This window comes from Prionailurus bengalensis, chromosome C1 (assembly GCF_016509475.1).
Source record: "Prionailurus bengalensis isolate Pbe53 chromosome C1, Fcat_Pben_1.1_paternal_pri, whole genome shotgun sequence".
In the NCBI taxonomy this organism is placed as follows: Eukaryota; Metazoa; Chordata; class Mammalia; order Carnivora; family Felidae; genus Prionailurus; species Prionailurus bengalensis.
The window spans coordinates 211,420,406-211,442,884 of NC_057345.1; the positions used below are offsets into that span (position 1 = coordinate 211,420,406).

General features: G+C 42.1%; 1 protein-coding gene and 1 pseudogene across 1 annotated transcript; both read right to left on the reverse strand.

Moving 5' to 3' along the window:
* Positions 1 to 619: 619 nt before the first annotated feature.
* TM4SF20 (transmembrane 4 L six family member 20) lies at positions 620 to 13,124 on the reverse strand. Its single transcript, XM_043578034.1, has 4 exons — positions 12,942 to 13,124; positions 7,195 to 7,260; positions 3,318 to 3,469; positions 620 to 908 (listed from the first exon to the last, which is right to left on the reverse strand). Exons 1-4 carry the CDS (start codon positions 13,122 to 13,124, stop codon positions 620 to 622), a joined length of 690 nt encoding a protein of 229 aa, XP_043433969.1.
* Positions 13,125 to 13,686: 562 nt separating this feature from the next.
* LOC122481859 lies at positions 13,687 to 14,129 on the reverse strand (annotated as a pseudogene).
* Positions 14,130 to 22,479: the final 8,350 nt, after the last annotated feature.

Consider the following 22,479-nt stretch of genomic DNA (forward strand, 5'->3'; position numbering starts at 1 on the left):
TGAAATCTTAATCTAGAGTAACACCCTCTGCCCATCATGCCTTTTATTCTCCTGTACATTATCTTGTTGAAAACGGGGCTGTTGTCTGTTCAATGCCCTACCTTTGGGGTTTGTCTTAGTGTGTCCTCTTCCCCATATTGTGAGCTAGAAATTAGGTCTAAAAACATTCAGGTTATCTGTTTATTCTTTTTTTTTTATTTCAAGTATAGAGAAATACAGTAAAACAAATTCTATATTTTCACTTCCAGGACAACTGTTCCTTCCTGTCCTCCCTCCCTCCCCACCCCCTTTTCCTTCCCCCTCGTTCCCTTCTCCCTCCACACACAAGAATATAGTCCTTAAAAATTCAAATAGTACAGAAGTACCGAAAGCTACAAAACAAACTGAAAACTTCTCTCCGCCTTTCCTCCAAGTCAACCACTGATGATTGCTCTTGCTTGATACGTGAAAGGCTGATTTTTTTTTTCTTTTTTAACCACCTCAAAGGTGACTTTTGGCCTAAAAAGACTCCTGTAGCTTCCTAGACAGCATTCCACTATTGAACTTCTGAAAGAGTGTCTTTTAAACGCGATCCTCAGATGATTCAAACCGCTAATATTCCCACCTGATTGCCACAAAACTACACAATCCTACTTCTCCGCTTAGTGACTCCACACAGACAGCCGAGAAGACCGATGGCCATCTGACTGAGCCCACACATGAGCTCGAGAATCCCCACAAGCAGCAGGCCCAAGAACACTGAAAAATGGATCGTCCTGTGTTTGTTTTCTTTAGAACTGAAGTTCAAGCTATAGCGTCCACCATCACTGGCCCTGGTACCACTGAGGGTGGGATCGGTGACCTCAGCAGGAGCCATGCAGGACTCTCTGAAGAACCACTGTAGATTGAAGGATTCTGGATGGATGTTGCTGAAACGCAAGAAACGAGAGAAGATGTTCAGGAGTATCACCATGAAGAAAGAATGCAGCATTGTGCTGTTTCTTACACTCACAGAAAAGGACAGTATAATAAAACACAAGTACCTTGAGGGGCGCCTGGGTGGCTCGGTCGGTTAACCGTCAACTTTGGCTGAGGTCGTGATCTCACGGTTTGTGAGTTCGAGCCCCGCGTCGGGCTCTGTGCTGAGAGCTCAGAGCCTGGAGCCTGCTTCCGATTCTGTGTCTCCCTCTCTCTCTCCCCCTCCCATGCTCATGCTCTGTCTCTCTCTCTCAATAATAAATAAACATTAAAACACACACACAACACAACTACTTTGAAATACTGTGCCCAAAAACTATAGCTAAGTTCGAGGTTTCTGGTCATGTGTCCGTGTACTCTGATAGCTACAAAACTTACGTTGATTATATAGCCCATCATTCTATAGCGCCTGCTCTTAGGTTGAACCATATGAAATTTGCTATGTCAGAAATGGTTGAATATTCATCTCCTGTGGTTCAACCTAATTATATAGGCGTTCTACTTGCTAAAGACATACAAATCAAGGAGGCACCTCTTTCGTGGAGCTCATTCCTTCGTGCAAAACTGCAATGATGTATCTGCTCTTAAACGAGATGTGCAACTTCTACTGACAAAAGGCATGTTCAGTATGTCTGATTACGATCCATCCGTGCCCACTGTAACCAGGTCTGGAAAATGAGAGCTTCTAGCCCTAACACGAACCGTCCTAAGATGATGTTTCCTCAGTTTACTATGGAGTAAGGCTAAGTGTTCTTGGAAAGTTTGCATTTCTGGATCCCAAAGCTGACATTTATCCGGGGAAGATGACAGTATTTCCAGCGCATAGAATAGGCGTGTGCTTTCTGCGGTTTGCCAGCAAGTGTAGGATCGCTCTTGTAACTGTTTACTCTCTGTAACTGTCTGTGTCCCCAACTAGAGTGACTCTTATCTGCAGAGCTTAGCCTGGTGCATGCTGACTTGTCCTCTCCGAAGGACTAAATGTGCACAGCACCTGTGCTTACAATCTCTGATTTTAAACTTCGGATCTGTTAGGAAACGGAATTTTTTTGAATTTTGATTCACGGCAACTGCAGTCTGCAAATTTTGAGAGATTTTTGTTTTTTATTTAAAAAAATGTTTAATGTTTATTTTGGAGAGAGAGACAGAGGGCAAGCAGGGGAGGGGCAAAGAGAGAGGGAGACACAAAATCTGAAGCAGGCTCCAGGCTCTGAGCTGTCAGCACGGAGCCTGATGTGGGGCTTGGAACTCATGAACTGTGAGATCATGACCTGAGCCGAAGTTGGAGGCTCAACCGACTAAGCCACCCAGGTGCCCCCAAGAGATCTTTATTTTTTAATGTAGCAAGATAAGAGGAAATGAGGGGGAAATTGTTTTTCACATAATTCCAAAAGTGAATTCTGATTATTTTCCAAACTGAGGAACATATAGGTAACTGATGGATTAGGTTGTTCTGTTCTTCCAGTTTTACAAATTCAGTGCTTAGATTCAGGCACAGAACCATCTTACAAGACTAAAATGAGCCATTTACAAGTAACTTCAGTGGTGTGGCTGTAGGCGTTAAAGTGGATTCATTCCCGTGCCTACAGTATATTTATAGTAAGTGCATGAATCTTTTGACTGCTTTGTTTCTTTTAGGGCTTATAAGGAAGGTTCTAGATTTTATGTATTGTGTTTTTAGTCAACTTTTTAAATTATAAAGGTAACATACGCTTAAGACTTAAGACATTTACGGGGCGCCTGGGTGGTGCAGTCGGTTAAGCGTCCGACTTCAGCCAGGTCACGATCTCGCAGTCCGTGAGTTCGAGCCCCGCGTTGGGCTCTGGGCTGATGGCTCAGAGCCTGGAGCCTGTTTTCGATTCTGTGTCTCCCTCTCTCTCTGCCCCTCCCCCGTTCATGCTCTGTCTCTCTCTGTCCCAAAAATAAAAAAATAAAAAAAATAAAAAAAAAAAAAGACTTAAGACATTTAGTTAGCTCAGAAGTGTAGAAAGTCAGTGCTCCCTTCACTTCCCCAGGGCATCTTCCGTTACCATTCTCCAAAGATCAAAGCTAAATTTCTGGCGTATATTTCTCGGAATTCTGGATACACATACACCTATGCAGCCACAGATTTTTAAAAGACCAGGATGAGCCACCTGAGGCAACTACTCCTTTTAGACAAGATCACCCCCAAAGCATTCTGAACGTAGTGGTTCCTCCGTTTCTGTGAGATTGTGCCAATCGGGGAAAACGTGCTAAGTCCCTAAGAGTGTGTGTCCCAGCCGCGCCATCAAAGAACAACGTGGGCCCCATGTCAACACCACACTCTTCTCGTGTAACTAGCTGCAGCATGTAAGACAATCCGTGAAAATCAGGTGACTCACCTTAAGTTGTTGAATGAAAATTCACAGCTGGAAGTGCTGTTCACTTGAGAGTTACAAATGAGAGGGCCTTCCGAGAGAGCCCGGAGAGATACTAACATGCAGTACACAGCACCGATGACTGTGATCACATTCAGAAGTGATGACAGAAGCATCTGGAAAACAAAGGAGGCGCCGACCGGCATATGTTCTTACACGTTTGCTCCCGGTCTGTTTCAAGTCTCAGCATCACGCACACGCTTCGGTTCAACTGCTGCTGTTCCCCGGCCACCCCGCAGCCCCAGGTCTTAAGATCTCGGTTTGCTTAGGTCGGAATTATAAAAGAACAAAGAGGGTGACGTCCCTGCCATTTGATTAGACTCACGAAAAGGTTGTGGGGCTTGCCACTGTCTCTGGGAACTCTGCGCTTTTGTATACCGGAGGCTTTTCCGTTTCAAGGGACCACTGAAATCTGGTACCTTCTCCCCGTTCTGTGTACTTTCTACTTCACAGAGCCTTGACTACATCTTAAGCACACACATTTTGGTGTCTGGTCTCCTGACCCCCAAATCTTTCATCCAGATTTGGTCCTGATGCTGTGAGTGGCCCTGCATTGTGCAGAGATCAGTCAACAGTGTAGTGTTCGAACAGGGTTTAGATACTAGTAGCATTCCTCCTACCGCCCGCCAACACCAACCCGGCTCCAAATTGTTGACAACCAAAAGTGTCCTGGACATTGCTGAAGGTCACCTTGACGGGGGCAGAACTGCCCCCCCTTGGAGAACCATACTGTGCTCGAGACAAAGATTATAAGCCTTTAAGCATCTTTCATTTCATGAACGAGAGCCAGAGAAAGGAGAAAAAAGTGTGAAATTTGCCCATAGGAAATGTTATGGCCCAAGTGAAAGTTTGTATAGGTCTACCTTTTCCAAAAAGAAGCTCCATATTGTTTCAGTGAAGTTGTTAGTCAATGATAATCACGACTTAAAGTCTACAGAAATGAAGGAGTACATGTCCTTTTCCTTTGATGTGATAATATTGCCACTCCTAGAGGGTTTAGGAGACCTAATGCGTAAGCAGAATAAGTGGTTACCTACATAGTGTATGTTGTGGGATGTTGGGCTTTACATATATCATTTAGCCCTTTCAATAACCCCCCAAGAGGGGCGCCTGGGTGGCGCAGTCGGTTAAGCGTCCGACTTCAGCCAGGTCATGATCTCGCGGTCCGTGTGTTCGAGCCCCGCGTCAGGCTCTGGGCTGATAGCTCAGAGCCTGGAGCCTGTTTCCGATTCTGTGTCTCCCTCTCTCTCTGCCCCTCCCCCGTTCATGCTCTGTCTCTCTCTGTCCCAAAAATAAATAAACGTTGAAAAAAAAAATTAAAAAAAAAATTAAAAAAAAAAAATAACCCCCCAAGAGATAGATACTATTATTCCCACTTCATGGATGAGAAAACTATAATTCAGGGAGGTTGGTGAACTTGTCAGGATCTCACGGAAATGCTAGTGCGCGGGTTTTTGGTTTTTTTTTTTTTAATTTTTTTTTTAACGCTTATTTATTTTTGGGGGGACAGAGAGAGACAGAGCATGAACGGGGGAGGGGCAGAGAGAGAGAGCGAGACACAGAATCGGAAACAGGCTCCAGGCTCTGAGCCATCCGCCCAGAGCCTGACACGGGGCTCGAACTCTCGGACCGCGAGATCGTGACCTGGCTGAAGTCGGCCGCTTAACCGACTGCGCCACCCAGGCGCCCCTAGTGCTCGGGTTTTAATCACGACACCAAAATCCTTCCAGCCGAAAGCGAAGAATGATGGATTTGGAGTCAATTCCAATCCGGATTCTTCTGTACTACTGTGGCCTGTGCAAGATGCTTCACTTGCTCATCAAGAAGTGCGCAGTTGATGTTTTAGGTCATTTATTATTTCTGACTTCTCATCGCTACAGAGGGGCCTGGCTTTAGAAAAGTGACTCTGGGGATCTGAATTTGCCCGAGTCGGGGTTCATTTAAATGACTCAGCAAAACCAAAGCATTTGGAAACAAAATCAAGAAGTGACAAAGGGAAGGAGCAAGGAACAGTTGAATTGGGGGAGATAGTAGGAACAGTTAATACAGAAGCCTAGCCTTGGTGACCCCATCTCCCACCCCAAGATCCAGCCTTTCTCACTTTTATGATGCTTTGGTCTTTTCTAGACTTGGAAGATGCCTGGTCTGACTTAAACGCGGGCTTCCCATAGCTGCCACCAAGTGAGAAAAGTGCTTAGGAACACTATTGCATCTAGTCAATGTAAGCTGGGAATTTTAATTAAGTAGCCAGCCTCACTATTATTGATAGAACATGAGCAGTATTATTCAACACGCCCCTCCTCCACCACCGCCTTGGCGCTCCAGAGTTCCTGCAGCTCGTTGGCACGTAATAATCTGTAATGTTGCTGAAGCATGACTTCCAGTGATCTTCAAGCACGGTGTGGGGGAGCAAAGCCTGGTGTGTTAAGCCCAACACCTGCGTGAAAGGCGTCTTGGTTATTCTGAACTCACTGCCCTCCAAGGACAAAGAAAAATGATCGTTGAAAAGACTAATTTGCCATTAAAGGATATGTGGGGGAACAAAAGATTCCTAATGGAAATATGATTGGAGAGAAAAATCTAGATAAGTGTTCTGACATTTTGGCGTTCAGGGATTTAGAAATATCTCAAGTGTCTTTCTTAAGAATGTAAGTACAATAGGGGCGCCTGGGTGGCGCAGTCGGTTAAGCGTCCGATTTCAGCCAGGTCACGATCTCGCGGTCCGTGAGTTCGAGCCCCGTGTCGGGCTCTGTGCTGATGGCTCAGAGCCTGGAGCCTGCTTCGGATTCTGTGTCTCCCTCTCTCTCTGCCCCCTCCCCCGTTCATGCTCTGTCTCTCTCTGTCCCAAAAATAAATAAACGTTGAAAAAAAATTCTTTAAAAATATAAATTTTCTGTTATGGATATAAATATGTAATACAGATATAGATATGTATGCTTTTAAAAACTGGTTCTCACCCCTGGGATCAAAATTAGAATCACCTAGGGTATTTTTGAAAAATACTGAATCTCTGGGAGCCAGCTCAGCCAGGAATATTTAGTGACTGCTTGTTTATTAATTGACCCCCTTCCTTAGAGATTATTGAAAGCCCTCGGTGTTACTTAATAGCAATGGTCACAGCATAAATGGTGTAGAGATTGTGAATTTCGGAGTCTGATGGATTTGGATGCAAATTCACCTACTGGCTACGCTGGCAAATTATTTGCTTTCTCTGAGGATCAATTTCTCGGTCAATGAAAGAGAGATCATCATACTTCCCAGTTAGTGCCTTTGAGAGCATTAAATAAGATTGTCGAGTTGAAAGTGTTCTGAGCGTAGTAACAGAAGGTGAATAAGTATTAACTTCCTTTACTTTTAGCTTACCTACAATTTTGTATATAATAGGTACATACTACATATTTGAGAAAATAACCCGTTATCTTCTTTATACTGGATGAGGACAATTCTCCCGATCGTGGCAAGCCAGTCTTTAACAGAACTGAGGATACACTTTCCCAAAGTATTTTATACGCGCCACAAAAAATAACAAATATTTGAGAATTATGAAATCGATTGGGGCTCTGGGTATGACTTAACAAATCCCCTTTCTTTGAAAACCTTTAGCGACAACCGAAGATTGAGGATTGAGGAAAGGTCTGAAGACCGGACCTCAAAGGTAAATTTTTGTGGGGAGAGAAAAAAAGAAACAGAAAAAGAAAAACTTCACACTTCCCATATTATCATGTAATCGTTGCAAATGGCACGTCGCTAAGCCTGTGGTCCTGCCACTGACGGTTTGGGAAGCTTTGCTGCTGCATCAGCAACTGCTCATGCGCTTTGGCCCCGACGGGACTGTACTCACTCCAATTCTGTTGTTGCAACACGCTCTCTTTCTTGCTGCCAAGGACATTGTTGTTGCCGGAATGACCTGGAAATCACATCAGCAGGCAGGATGAGCATTATGTCTTCTCATCAGATGAAAAAGCAGTAATCCCCACTCCCGCCCAGTTGTGGGAAATCAAGTCTCGAGAGAACCAACGGGGAAATTTGGCAACATCTCCTGATATCGGGGTCCCCGTTTCAACCACAAAGATGAGGGAGTTCAGGATAACGGCTTCAAACCCTCCCATCTACATTCTGGCTCTATTCTCATCTTTAGAGAGACTCGGATTTTAAATGGAATAGAATGAGTTATTTATCTATTATTTTGGAAAGAACGCTCCTGGAAGAATTGTTTGCACCATCCAAAATTCCCTTTTCTTCTCTTTTTTTTTTTTTCTTCTTCTTGTTTTAAGTTACTATAATCTACAACCACGTATCCAATTTCCCAAAAATCGCATGCGTTAATCTGGGAAGCGCCCAGAAAGGAAATTGTGGGGCTGGCAGTTGGGAACTAAGAATTCTGTCACCACCCTCTCCCATTTCCTAAGTTTCCTCATACCCCCCGAGGTCACCACTGTCTAGCTAGTTACCAAGCTTATGATCCGAGCATTCTTTCTGGTTCCACATTCTGCTTTCTGCTCGTGTGTCCATGATGGGTAATGATCTCACTTTACACTGATGTTCAGGAATCCTGTCTATAATGCATTCTGTGTCGAGGGAGATACACAATGCTGAGGAAAGCTGTAAGAAATGATGCCGCATTTTCGGGATGAGGCTTAAATTTTTAGGACTACCTAGTCAGCAGCTCTGACTAGAAATTCCTCCCGGAAAAAGTGTTGTATCATTGGAGAGCGACATGTGAATTACTTCCTTCTACTTAAGAAATGTTAGCCATGAGGTTTTTCTGCCTTCTCAGCATAGCTGCCCTGAAAGTAGTTCTCTCTTTTTTCCTTCCACTCTTGCTTTCTAATGTTTTATTGAGTTCTAACAAGGGGCCAGGTACCGTTGTAGGTGCTGAACATGTTTTAGTTCATGCCAGCCTCATAACAATCCTCTGAGGTAGGAACTATTATTACTCCCATTCTACCCGTGAAAAAACTGAGACACAGAAAGTTCGAGTGACTTGCCTAAGAGAGTGGACGAGTTGGGAGCCAAAGCTGGACATTTGGGTTCCAGAGCCCAGACTCTTTATTTATTCTCTTATTCTGAGAGAGGCAGAGAGAGGGAGGGGTGGGCAGAGAGAGAGAGAGAGAGAGAGAGAGAGAGAATCTCAAGCAGGCTTTGCGCTATCAATGCTGAAATCAAGAGTCGGACACTTAACCAACTGAGCCACCCAGATGCCCCCAGAGCCCAGACTCCACCACGATTCCACCCTGGCCAATCCTGACAATTCTCCTCTCTTCCTACAGAGAATCTGTCCATTCACCTCCTTCCCCCACCCCCGTCCCACTTCATCCTTCCTCCCACACACCCCCTTGGCTCCTCCCTCCCTCCTCTTCTAACTGTTCCTTCCCTGATGCTTCTTTTTAAGCCCCCATCCACCTTTCTCCTTTTAGAACAGCCCCCAAATAGGTGTCAGCATTGATAGACTAAGCTTCTTTTGTTGCATTCATAAGCTATACTGTCTTCTGAACTTCAGGACAAATCATTTAGGACACAACCGGCACTGTGCCCCCCCCCCCATCTTTTTTTTTATAAATAAAGTTTTATCAGAATACAGCCATGCTCATTCACTGACATGTTTTGTGCGGCTGCTTTCACACATCAATGGTACAGTTGAGTAATTGTGAGAGACTGTCTGGCTCACAAAGCTTAAAATACTGTCTGGCTCCTTATAGAACAAAATTCCCAGCCCCTGATTTAGAAATGTAATGAATATGTTAAAGTTGGAACAACATTAAGTTACAACTTAAATGGATAAATCATTCCATTTTCCCTATCGATGTAAATTAAACTAACTTTCTTGAGGATTAACTTATTTCAGAGCTGCTGAACATCTTCTTTCGTAATTCTTTTCCCTTGCAAAGGTGTTTTATAACATAACAATGACTGACAGTATGTGAATTCTCACCCAGTTGACTTCGTGACATTTTTTTTTTTTTGAGAGGGAGAGCACAAGAGAGCATGAGACGGGGAGGGACAGAGAGAGAGAGAGAGAGGGAGAGAGAAAATCCCAAGCAGGCTCTTCACTGTCAGCAGAGCCTGATGCAAAACTCCATCTCACAACCCTGGGATCATGACCTGAGCCAAAATCGAGCCAGGGGCTCAACCGACTAAGCCACCCAGGCCCCCCCAGCTTCATGACATCTTAACACATCTTTGTTACGTGATTATGGGTAACTTAATAACTCACTGTATTTCAACCATTTTGCCCAGTCAGAGTTTTGGGAGTTAGAGGGACTCTTTGTGAAATGGACAGTAAAATGTGATTTGATTTGATTTTTGTTTAAGTAATGTCTACATCCCATGTCAGGCTTGAACCCACAACCCTGAGATCAAGAGTTGCACGCTCCACCAGCTGAGCCAGCCAGGTGCCTATGGACAGTAAAATGTGAAAGTATATGTGTACATAGGTGACTGAATTATAAATCTTCCAGATAATCTCCTGTGATCATTAGTAATTATGAGAATACTCTTTCTCTTCGATTCCTAAGCATGAGTTTGTGTGAAATTAAAAATCTCTATAGATTTTTTTTTAAATGTTTATTTTTGAGAGAGACAGAGCACGAGGAGGGGAGGGGCAAAGAGAAAGGAAGACACAGAAACTGAAGCAGCTCCAGGCTCCGAGCTGTCAGCACAGAGCCTGATGCGGGGCTTGAACTCACGGACCGCAAGATCATGGCCTGAGTTGAAGTCAGACACTTAACCGACTGAGCTACCCAGGCACCACAATAGATTTTGTTTTTAGAAAGAAGTAGTATTGTTCATTTTTTTCTTACAGAAACACATACTTTTATCCAGTTTTAGAAGTAAGGTAGTATATGATTTGGTAAATGAAGTACAAGAGAGCTTTTAGATCATTGAAACTCTGATAAAATGCAAACTTTGGGCATTTTTCTGTGTACTTGAATATGAGAATAACACACAAAGCCATAGTTCAGCATAAATACAAAAATTATATTTTGAAAACTCTTGTTATATGTATTATTTTCTAATGTGTTTAGCATTCAACAACTTGTTCTCTGTTAAGACTTGTTCTGTGTTAATTAATGATATTTAATATATTACCATTATGTAATAAGTACACTCAATGAGTAAGCATGATTAAGATGAGACTTCCAACTAACTCATATAAAATAAAATGACCTTTCTATTTTTAGAGGATGGACTTCAAGTCTTTTTTTTTAGTACCTGAAAAAAATAACACGTATCGATTTTTCCACTTAGGAGATAATGGTTGAAAATAATTATGCAACATCTTTACTCTTGACTATGGTTTCAAAAGATGAAAAAGTTCGCCTCTCTTTTGAGTAACTCATAAAACTATAAAATGAGTGTGTATTTTATGAAATAATCAATAATGAATTCCACAGTTTTTATTATTAGCTACTTCCTGCAAAATCCCATTTTTGAAAAAAGTTTAAAATACCTTAGCAATTTTAGAAAGATTTCAAGAACTAGGACAAAAGTGCTATCACGGGCAGTGAATTCTTCCTTATTAACGTTTCTTTGTATTTACAAGTGTAGTAAGAGATCCACATTTTGAACGATTCCCTTTGAAAAAGATATTCTTCCAGGTCCTATATATAGCCAAGGATCAGGAAAATGTACCTGCATTCTGAGCCTTTCTATCATCCACCAGTTTGCTTGTGAGCCTAGCCTAGAGTTTGAAGCTCAGTCTGTGAGAGACATGTTGAAATTTTCAAGGAGCTGTTTGCTGCTTTGATGACCTTCTACAATGCTGCGGAACAGAGATAACCTTGTGTGATTCTGGTAGCTCATTAATGTTTATTGAGGATGACAAAGCAAGTGCAATCGTAGAACCAGGAAGTCCAGATCCTCTGGAACTGCTTCACAGATTTTGTCACCTCTGTATGCTTCAGTTTCCTGGCCACTTAAATGTGTGAATTACGTTCTGGATTTCATCTTTCCCCTTTGTCAGTTGGAGACAGTCGTTGAGAATGATGGTGCTAATACTGGTGGAAAACAAACCTTTGGAATCAGAAACATCTGGAATTGAGTTTCACCCCTACTATGTGACCTTGTTAACATTCCTAACCTTCTGTGTGCTGATCTGTCAAAATACAAGTAATAATATCTACTTGGCCAGATCATTAGATGAAATGAACTAGTGTAAAGCGTGACCCCCCAGTAGCTGGCGCTTAACGGTACTCTCTGTGCATCTTTCACTCTGTCTTCATCCTCTTTCTTCTTCCTCTCCCTCTCCCCCCACCAAAATAAGCATACATAGAACATAGCTGTGCACTATCACCACCTGAGGCTCCATTAATGCTAGCAAGAAATTCTTTTCAATGGGGACGGGGTTTATAATAGAACCAATTTATATTTAAAGTTACATGAGTTATCCTAATGGATTAGGAACTTTTAGGGTTTTCATGGAAATTGCCATCATTAATTAAACTTGGCCTGCTGTGGGCACCTGCGTGGTTGGTTAAGTGTCTGACTTCAGCTCAGGTCATGATGTCATGGTTTGTGAGTTCGAGCCCCACATCAGGCTCTGTGCTGACAGCAAGGAATCTGCTTGGGATTCCCTGTCTCTCTCTGTCTCTCTGTCTCTCTGTCTCTCGTTCTCTCTCTCTCTGCCCTTGGCACATGTTCTCTCACACACTCTCTCTCAAAGTAAATAAATAAGCTTAAAACAAACAAACAAACAAACAAACAACACTTGACCAGCTAGCTGCTCCTGGCTGCTGGTCTAAGCAGATGCAAGGAAGCTCATGCCATTCAAGTGGAGAGAAACTTCTAGAAGGGCAGAAAGCAGACACAAGGATTGGCAGTTGCATCGCGGATGAGCACTATTGATCACTTTCTCTCAGCCCGGAAGGGAAGTCTCATGGTGGTTGGAAGAAATAGCCCTTTGAGTAACTTTTTCTACCTAGAACAAGGTGAACAGATTGCTCACGATGTTAAAGGAAAAGAAACCATCAACTTTGGGCGGAATGCTTCCTAAAATGGCTTTCTGGTGCCAGAGTAGTCTCAAATCCAGCGTGCCAGCCAAAGGAGGATTTTTTATCTAAAGCTTAATATCTAATGACCCACGAGTGTTTTCATATAAGTCTGGGATAAGACCAGAAGCAGTAACATGATCATCATCATTCACACACACACACACACACACAAACACACACATCCAAACAAAAGCTCATTTCTCTGGCTTTAACCAGAGTCCCTTTATGGGTAGCATTTCCCACCCCATATTCCTGTGAATACTTAGAGACTAGCATTGGCAAAGGAAAGCTGAGGCAATGGATTCAAAACATCTTGAACACAATAAAGAACAGCGTTACATGTGAAGAAATATGATCGGTACGAACCCAACCAACTTTTATCAAATTATTTTTTTTTTTTTGCCCGAGCCCCCTGGCCTGTACTCCAGTTTACTTAAATTGTCGGTCTTCACTTAATGCCAGTATAAATTAATACCATTCCACTCCTCCTGACAGCATCCCCAGCCAAGACGTAGCCCACCATCAGGCTAAAAGTCTTTAGAAGTTGGGTAAAATAGACAGGCCTTTCTCGAAATCAGGCCAAGTAAACGTTACTCACCATCAGCCCTGCTCCTATAATTCCTGGGAACCACCACTCAAAGCAAGAGATGGGGTTTTGAAGAAACTGGCCTTCATCAACTAAGTTGACAACTAGAGGGATTGCGTTGAGGGTTATTCCCAGTAGAAGTAGAACCAGCAAGGTGAATCCATTACAGGATGTCCATCCTTCACAGCAGGTCATGGTCAGTCCCTGGTTCAACGAGAAACCCTGTCAAAGTGGCTGTTTGGGTGGCGCTGCCTTGCCTTTTATCCTGAGCCTTCTAGTTAAAGTTTAGAACTTATGAAAAATAATTGCGGGAAGTAGTTCAGAGTCCAGTAGGGCAGGACATTATTATGAGAACTGTTAAGGAAGCAAATTGGGGGTTATTTGCACTTCGTTATGTATTTGTTAAAAACAAGCTTTTATAGTTTATAATAAAATGTTTCCCTGATAGACACAAAAATTTCCTGATAATGATTAAAAACAGCTACTCCCACCCCCCCCCCCCCACACAAACTTGTGTCCACCCCAGTATCCAATCTACACTGGCTTAATCTTTTTTAAACGTTTATTTATTTAAAGAGCGAGAGCAAGTATCAGTAGGGGAGGGGAAGAGAGAAAGGGAGAGAGAGAAGCCCAAGCAGGCTCCTCGCTGTTAGCACAGATCTCGACATCGGGCTCGATATCACAACCTTGACTGAAATCATGACCTGAGCCTAAATCAAGAGTCAGACGATTAACTGACTGAGTCACCCAGACGCCCCTACACTGGCTTAATCTTGAAGTGTCATCCAGTAAGACTGAAGACAAAACACTTCAGGTCCTGGGCAAGACAGTAAAGCACCAGGACGCCTTCTGGATCCTTGGATTGAATGACATCAATGAGAGCCAATCTTTGATGTGGTCAAAGAAACGTGTTCATTTGCAATGACAATTTCAAGCTCCTGCCAGCGCACCCTGTCAGCAGGAGGCCACAAAGCGTCGTCCTCTCAGGCTTTTTCATTGTCATTAATTATTCTCCTCAGTGGCCGTAGCACACATTTATGTACGTAAGCCTCTTTTTCTGATCGTAACATCATTTGTATAATTGCTGTTGTTGGCACACCTCAATTTCCTGTCAGGTAGGAACCACAACTGCAGGAACTCTTGGTCGAACTTGCCCTTGTGACCCACGTAATAACACAGATAAAGGTCACTCTCCATGACTCCATAGGACAAGGAAAGTGGGCGGGGGGGGGAATCTGTAGTATGTGTTAGATACATTTATGCAAGAAAATAAAGAGATGAAAACTAAAAAAAAAAAAAAAAAGATGGGTTTAAGATCTGTTTCTCTAATATATTTGACTAGTATGCCTTATAAAAAATAAAAACAAGAATATCCATTTTACATGATTTTTTTCTGTTGTATTGATATTATTACCACCTATGGAAGTTCCTTATTTGGAAAACGTTCAATAATAAAATGAACATATATGGGATGCCTGGGTGGCTCAGTCGGTCAAATGTCCGATTTCAGCTCAGGTCATGATTTCACAGTTTGTGAGTTCCAGCCCCGTGTCGGGCTCTGTGCCGACAGCTCAGAGCCTGGAACCTGCCTTGGATTCTCCCTCTCTCCCTCTCTCTCTGCTCCTCCCCTGCTCATGCTCTCTCTCTCTCTCTCTCTCTCTGTCTCTCAAATAAACATTAAAAAAATAATAATATGGATGGAACTGGAGTGTGTTATGCTAAGAGAAATTAGAGAAAGACAAATATCATATGACTTCACTCATGTGGAATTTAAGATACGAAACAGATGAACATAAGGGAAGGGAAGCAAAACTAATATAAAAACAGGGAGGGGGACAAAACACCAGAGACTCTTAAATATAGAGAACAAACTGAGGGTTGCTAGTGGATGGGGGGATGGGCTAAATGGTCAAGGAGCATCAAGGAGGACACTCGTTGGGATGAGCACTGGGCGTTATATGTAGGGGACGAATCACTGGATTCTACCCTGAAATCACTATTGCGCTATATGCTACCTAACTTGGATGCACATTTAAATTTTTTAAAAAATATTAAAAAAAAATAATAATAAATAAAATGAAATACAAAAGTTCTCGTGCTAATTGGCCATCCGTGGGTCAACAAGAGGGCTCTGCTTGAGGCAATGACAGAGATTCAGGCTGACAGAGGCACAGCCATCTCTACCCCGGCTCTCACAACTATAGAGGCAGAGTAAAAAGATGCGAGGAGCCACATATGAGGTCTTAAGGTTTTTGTCCAGAAGAGATCCACATCACCTCTTGCCACATTTGCTTGGCCGAAGGGTCACTCAGTTATGCTTGAGTTCAAGTGGGTGATGAGATACAAACCAATGTGTGTCCGGAAGAGATTCAAACATTAGGCGGCTCTAATGCCTCCCATGCCTTCCTTCTGCCCCCGAGTGGTCCCCATAACGGCCCGGAGCAGGCATGCAGCGGATGCTGTTGGGAATGACGAATGGCTGAGTGAGTGCAGAAGTGGAGTCGGTGTCATCCACAAGCTCAGGCGTCATGGTCTCAGAGAGTGGCACCCCAACCTGCAGAAGCAGGAGGGCATGGGGCATGTGTTACACTGGGCGTGTCTGGTAAGGGACACTGAAGCGTTAGTTCCACGTTGGGGTCCAAACAGAAAATGACTCTTCGTACCAAATGGATTAAGCATCCCCCACCCATCACCATAGCACACAAACCTCTGAAAATGACGGAAGGAACACCAGTACAGAGCACTACCCTTCAGTGGTGCTGTGAGAAGGGCGATAGTCCCGTTGAATGGTTTGTATACTTCTGCATGGTTGAGGTTATCTAGAATAATTTCATATGTATTTTGTCGAAGTTCACTGCTAGAAACTACCATGCCGCTGAGTTATATAGATTATATGGCTACAGAATTATAATAATATATAAGTAAATTATGTATTTATTACTGAGATAACTGCATGGGAAGAGGGAGTTACTTATTTTAGCAGGTGGACTTGGCAATTTCACATGCTTTCCCATCCCCATAAGGAGTTGAATTACAGAACTCTTTAGGTATTGGGGTGTTCAAAGGGACCTGAACTTGTTGGACTCTATCTAACTTCTAGACTCTTTGCCAGAGGACCAAAACTAAGTAGCATGATTTGGTAGTGGCCATAACAAAGCCTACTTCCACTTGGCTTTGGTAGTCTCTCCACTTGTAGCTAAGAGTAGGTACCTGAAAAATTGTGTAAAAATGTAGAAATATAATCTGTATTGTCAAGGGAAAGATATTTAGGGATAAAGCAGGAAAGGGAATCCATTCACAAGTGAAGAGAAGGAATATAGCGGACAACATTTTTAAATTTTAAATTTTATTTTTTATTTATTTATTTTTTTAACGTTTATTCATTTTTGGGAGACAGAGAGAGACAGAGTATGAGCAGGGAAGGGGCAGAGAGAGAGAGGGAAACACAGAATCTGAAGCAGGCTCTAGGCTCTGAGCTGTCAGCACAGAGCCCGACGCAGGGCTCGAACTGACAAACTGTGAGATTATGGACCTGAGCCGAAGTTGGATGCTCAACCGACTGAGCCACCCAGGCGCCCCTATTTTTTATTTTTTAAAATTTACATCCAAATTAGTTAGCATATAGTGAAACAATAATTTCAGGAGTAGATTCCTTAATGCCCCTTCCCCATTTATCCCATCCCCCCTCCCACAACCCCTCCAGCAACCCTCAGTTTGTTCTCCATATTTATGAGTCTCTTCTGTTTTGCCCCTTCCCTGTTTTTACATTATTTTTGTTTCCCTTCCCTTATGTTCATCTGTTTGGTCTCTTAAAGTCCTCATAGGAGTGAAGTCATATGATTTTTGTGTTTCTCTGACTGACTAATTTCGCTTAGCATAATACCCTCCAGTTCCATCCATGTAGTTGCAAATGGCAAGATTTCATTCTTTTTGATTGCCGAGTAATACTCCATTGTATATATATACCACATCTTCTTTATCCATTCATCCACCGATGGACATTTGAGCTCTTTCCATACTTTGGCTGTTGTTGATAGTGCTGCTATAAACATGGGGGTGCATGTGTCCCTTCAAAACAGCACACCTGTATCCCTTGGATAAATGCCTAGTAGTGCAATTGCTGGGTTGTAGGGTAGTTCTATTTTTAGTTTTTTGAGGACCCTCCATACTGTTTTCCAGAGTGACTGCACCAGCTTGCATTGCCACCAACAATGCAAAAGAGATCCTCTTTCTCCGCATCATCGCTAACATCTGTTGTTGCTTGAGTTGTTAATGTTAGCCATTCTGACAGGTGTGAGGTGGTATCTCATTGTGGTTTTGATTTGTATTTCCTTGATGATGAGTGATGTTGAGCAATTGTTCATGTGTCGGTTGGCCATCTGGGTGTCTTCCTTGGAGAAGTGTCTATTCATGTCTTTTGCCCATTTCTTCACTGGATTATTTGTTTTTTGGGGTGGTGAGTTTGATAAGTTCTTTATAGATTTTGGATACTAACCCTTTATCTAATATGTCATTTGAAAATATCTTCTCCCATTCCTTTGGTTGCCTTTTAGTTTTGCTGATGTTTCCTTCGCTGTGCAGAAGCTTTTTATTTTGATGAGGTCCCAGTAGCTCATTTTTGCTTTTGTTTTCCTTGCCTCCAGAGACGTGTTGAGTAAAAAGTTGCTGCGGCAAGATCAAAGAGGTTTTTGCTTGCTTTCTCCTTGAGGATTTTGATGGCTTCCTGTCTTACATTTAGGTGCTTCATCCATTTAGAGTTTCTTTTTGTGTCTGGTGTAAGAAAGTGGTCCAGGTTCATTCTTCTGCATGTCATTGTCCAGTTTCCCCAGCACCACTTGCTGAAGAGACTAATGGGGTCTCTGTCTGGTTTTGGAATCAAGGTAATGCTGGCTTCATAGAAAGTGTTTGGAAGTTTTCCTTCCATTTCTATTTTTTGGAACAGTTTCAAGAGAATAGGTGTTAACTCTTCCTGAAATGTTTGGTAGAATTCCCCTGGAAAGCCATCTGGCCCTGGACTCTTGTTTTTTGGCAGATTTTTTATTACTAATTCAGTTCCCTTACTGGTTATGGGTCTGTTCAAATTTTCTATTTCTTCCTGTTTCAGTTTTGGTAGTGTCTATGTTTCTAGGAATTTGTCCATTTCTTCCAGATTACCCATTTTATTGGCATATAATTGCTCATAATAGTCTCTTGTTATTGTTTTTATTTCTGTTGTGTTGGTTGTGATCTCTCCTCTTTCATTCTTGATTTTATTTATTTGGGTCCTTTCCTTTTTCTTCTTGATCAAACAGGCTAGTGGTTTATCAATTTTGTTAATTCTTTCAAAGAATCAGCTTCTGGTTTCATTGATCTGTTCTACTGTTTTTTTGGTTTCGATAGCATTAGTTTCTGCTCTAATCTTTATTATTTCCTGTCTTCTGCTGTTTTGGGGTTTTATTTGCTGTTCTTTTTCCAGCTTCTTAAGGTGTAAGGTTAGGTTGTGTATCTGAGATATTTCTTCCTTCTTTAGGAAGGCCTGGATTGCTATATACTTTCCTCTTATGACTGCCTTTGCTGTGTCCCAGAGATTTGGGGTTGTGGTGTTATCATTTTCATTAACTTCCATATACTTTTTAAATTCCTCTTTAACTGCTTGGTTACCCCATTCAGTCTCCAAGTATTTGTTACCTCTCCAAGTATTTTCTTGTGGTTGATTTCAAGTTTCATAGCGTTGTGGTCTGAAAATATGCACGGTATGATCTCAATCTTTTTGCACTTACTTAGGGCTGATTTGTGTCCCAGTATATGGTCTATTCTGGAGAACGTTCCATGTGCACTGGAGAAGAATGTATATTCTGCTGCTTTAGGATGAATTGTTCTGAATATATCTGTTAAGTCCATTTGGTCCAATGTGTCATTCAAAGCCATTGTTTCCTCGTTGATTTTTTGATTAGATGATCTGTCCATTGCTGTGAGTGGGGTGTTGAAGTCTCCTACTCTTACGGTATTACTATTGATGAGTTTTTTTATGTTTGTGATTAATTGATTTATATATTTGGGTGCTGCCACATTTGGCACATAAATTTTTACAACTGTTAGGTCTTCTTGGTCGATAGACCCCTTGATTATGATATAATGCCCTTCTGCATCTCTTCATACAGTCTTTATTTTAAAGTCTAGATTGTCTGATATAAGTATGGCTACTCCGGCTTTCTTTTGTTGACCATTAGCATGATGGATGGTTCTCCATCCCCTTACTTTCAATCCGAAGGTGTCTTTAGGTTTAAAGTGGGTCTCTTGTAAACAGCACATAGATGGATCTTGCTTTCTTATCCATTCTGTTACCCTATGTCTTTTGATTGGAACATTGAGTCCATTGACGTTTAGAGTGAGTACTGAAAGATAAGAATTTATTGCCATTTTGACGCTTGTAGAGTTGGAGTTTCTGGTAATGTTCTCTGATCCTTTCTAATCTTTTGTTGCTTTTGGTATATATGCATATATATATATTTTTTTTTTCATCTTTTCTCCCCTCAGAAAGTCCCCCTTAAAATTTCTTGCAGGGCTGGTTTAGTGGTCACAAACTCCTTTAATTTTTGTTTGTCTGGGAAACTTTTTATTTCTCCTTCTATTTTGAATGACAGCCTTGCTGGATAAAGAATTCTTGGCTGCATATGTTTCTAATTCAGCACACTGAATATATCCTGCCACTCCTTTCTGGCCTGCCAAGTTTCTGTGGATAGGTCTGCTGCAAACCTGATCTGTCTTCCCTTGTAGGTTAGGGACTTTTTTTCCCTTGCTGCTTTCATGATTCTCTCCTTGCCTGAGTATTTTGGGCATTTGACTGTAATATGCCTTGTTGATGGCCGGTTTTTGTTGAATCTAATGGGGGTCCTCTGTGCTTCCTGGATTTTGATGTCTGTGTCTTTCCCCAGGTTAGGAAAGTTTTCTGCTATGATTTGCTCACATAACCCTTCTACCCCTATTTCTCTCTGTTCCTCTTCTGGGACCCCTATGATTCTGATGTTATTCCTTTTTAATGAGTCACTGATTTCTCTAATTCTTAAATCGTGCTCTTTTGCCTTAATTTCCCTCTTTTTTTCTGCTTCATTATTCTCTATAAGTTTGTCCTCTATGTTGCTGATTCTCTGTTCTGCCTTGTCCACCCTTGCCGCCACTGCATCCATCCATGATTGCAGCTCAGTTATAGCATTTTTAATTTTATTCTGGCTATTTTTTACTTCTTTTATCTCTGCAGAAACGGATTCTAATCTATTTTCGACTCCAGCTAGTATTCTTATTATTGCGATTCTAAATTCTGGTTCAGACACCTTGTTGTATCTGTGTTGGTTAAATCCCAGGCTGTCATTTCTTCATGCTCTTTTTTGGGGGTGAATTCCTTCATTTTGTCATTTTGAAGGGAGAAAAGGAATTAATGAGGTGGAAAAATTGAAATTAAACAATTAAAATTAAAAAATATTAAAATTAAAAATTTAAAACACACACACACAAATCGAATAGATGATGCTAGATCCTAGGTGTGTTTTGGTCTGGGTGTTGAAAGTCGTTTGACAGATTAGAGGGGGAAAAGGGGGGGGGAGAGAAAAAAAAAGGGAAATCATTTGGGAATTTGAAAAAATGAATACACTGGAGTAGACTAAAATGAGATGATGGGGATAAAATAGAATTTGAAAAAAATATACACAAAAGTAAAGAATGTAGTAGAAAAAAATTAAAGAAAAACATTTTTAATAATAATTAAAAATAAATATGAATTTTTCCATTTTCTGTACTTAAGAAAAAAAGAAAAGAAATGAAAAAGAAAAAAGAGAGAAAAAGAAAAGAAAAAAAAGAAATCATTTGAAAATTTGAAAAAGTGAATACACTGTAGTAGACTAAATTAAATGATGGAAGTAAAATAGAATTGGAAAAAAATTAACATAAAAGCAAAAAATATAGTAATAAAATTAAATAAAAATATTTTTAATGGAAAATGAAAGTAAAAATGAAGTTTTTCTCTTTCTGCATTCAAGAAAAAGAAAAGAAACAAAAAAGAGAAAAAACGAAAAAGAAAGAAAAAAGAAGAAATTGTTTGAAAATTTGAAAAGGTGAGTACACGGAAGTAGACTAAAATAAAATGATGGAAATAAAGTAGAATTTGAAAAAAATTTACACAAAAGTAAAAAATATAGTAATAAAACTTAAAGAAAGATATTTTTAATAAAAATTGAAAATAAAAATGAATTTTTCTTTCTGTATTCAAGAAAAAGAATTGTAAAAGAGAAAAAGGAAAAAGAAAAAAAAAGAAAATTGAATAGATGAACCTGCTAACAGATTGAAGTAAGACTGAAATTGCTTCGTTTTCCCCTAGAAGTCAGTCTATGTAGCTCTTTATAGTCCATAAATTAAGCCGGCAGTGAGACTTGGCGTTCTTGAAGAGCGAAGTTGGCCCAGTTGGGTGGGGCTCAGTGTAACAGCTCCATTCTCCACTAGATGGCGCCGCTAGCCTACTGGGGTGGATTGTTGCGGTGGTCGTAGGTGCATATGCGCATGTGCGGGAGCGGTGAAAATGCGCAACCCAGCTACCCAGTCTGTCCTCCGTCTTCAGCTGTCGTCCACTCCCTGCTCTTTGACTCCCCGCGACCAGGCCACAGGCAGTACCTCTCTCTTTTCCCCTGGCTCTTTTCCCGGACCCTTACTTCCGAAGGACTGCGGCTTTGACCCGTTCCGTCCCTCTGCGGGAGGGTCTCACCCAGCAATGGCCGAATGAACAGTGGCCAAATGTTGGCTGCACCCAGGAACACCCGCTGGACCCTGCTGCTGCCGGTGCCCCGAGACTGCGGCCAGGTGCCAGCCCGCCCCAGAAAAAGTTCGCGAGACAGTGTAGCAGCAGCGTTTCAGGGATTATGGAAAATCACCGCACGCTTCTGGCACCAGGCTTCACCCTTAACGACCTTGTTCGGGCACCAGCGAATGTGGCCGTTTTCGGGGGTCTGCTGGGACCGGGTGGCTTCAACCGTCTCCACCAAACGTCCTTCCAGCAGTGGAGCCGCTTTTCCCCGTGTGGCCCGAGAACCTCCCGGACCCCACTCTGCTCCTGGGGACTCGCCCTTCCCAGCAGAGCACCGCCAGGTAGGGAGCTGCGGAGTCGCAGCCGTTGTGCTCCCCTTGTTTACAGTCTTCATGGAATTGAAACCCTCTCCTTTCTCCTTTCTCCCTTCTTAGTTTGGTCCCTGCGGCTGTTTCCCATTTTCCACTTTCTCTCCAGCTGCTTTTGGGGAGGGGTGCTTTTCCCGTATTCTCCCCCGCCCCCAGTCTCTGTCCTCTCTCCACCCACAAAAGCAGTTCCCTACCTTTCGCGGCTTCTCGCTCCCCAAGTTCAGGTCTCTGCGCCGCATACCTGCTGAATTCTGTGGTTCAGGTTGTGCAGATTGTTGTGTTAATCCTCCCATCAGTTCTCTAGGTGTTGTAGGATGGTTTCGTGTTGGTCTGGGTGTATTTCATGGATGCGAGGCACACAAAAAGCTTCGATGCTGTTCCGCCATCTTGGCTCCTCCCAGCAGACAACTTT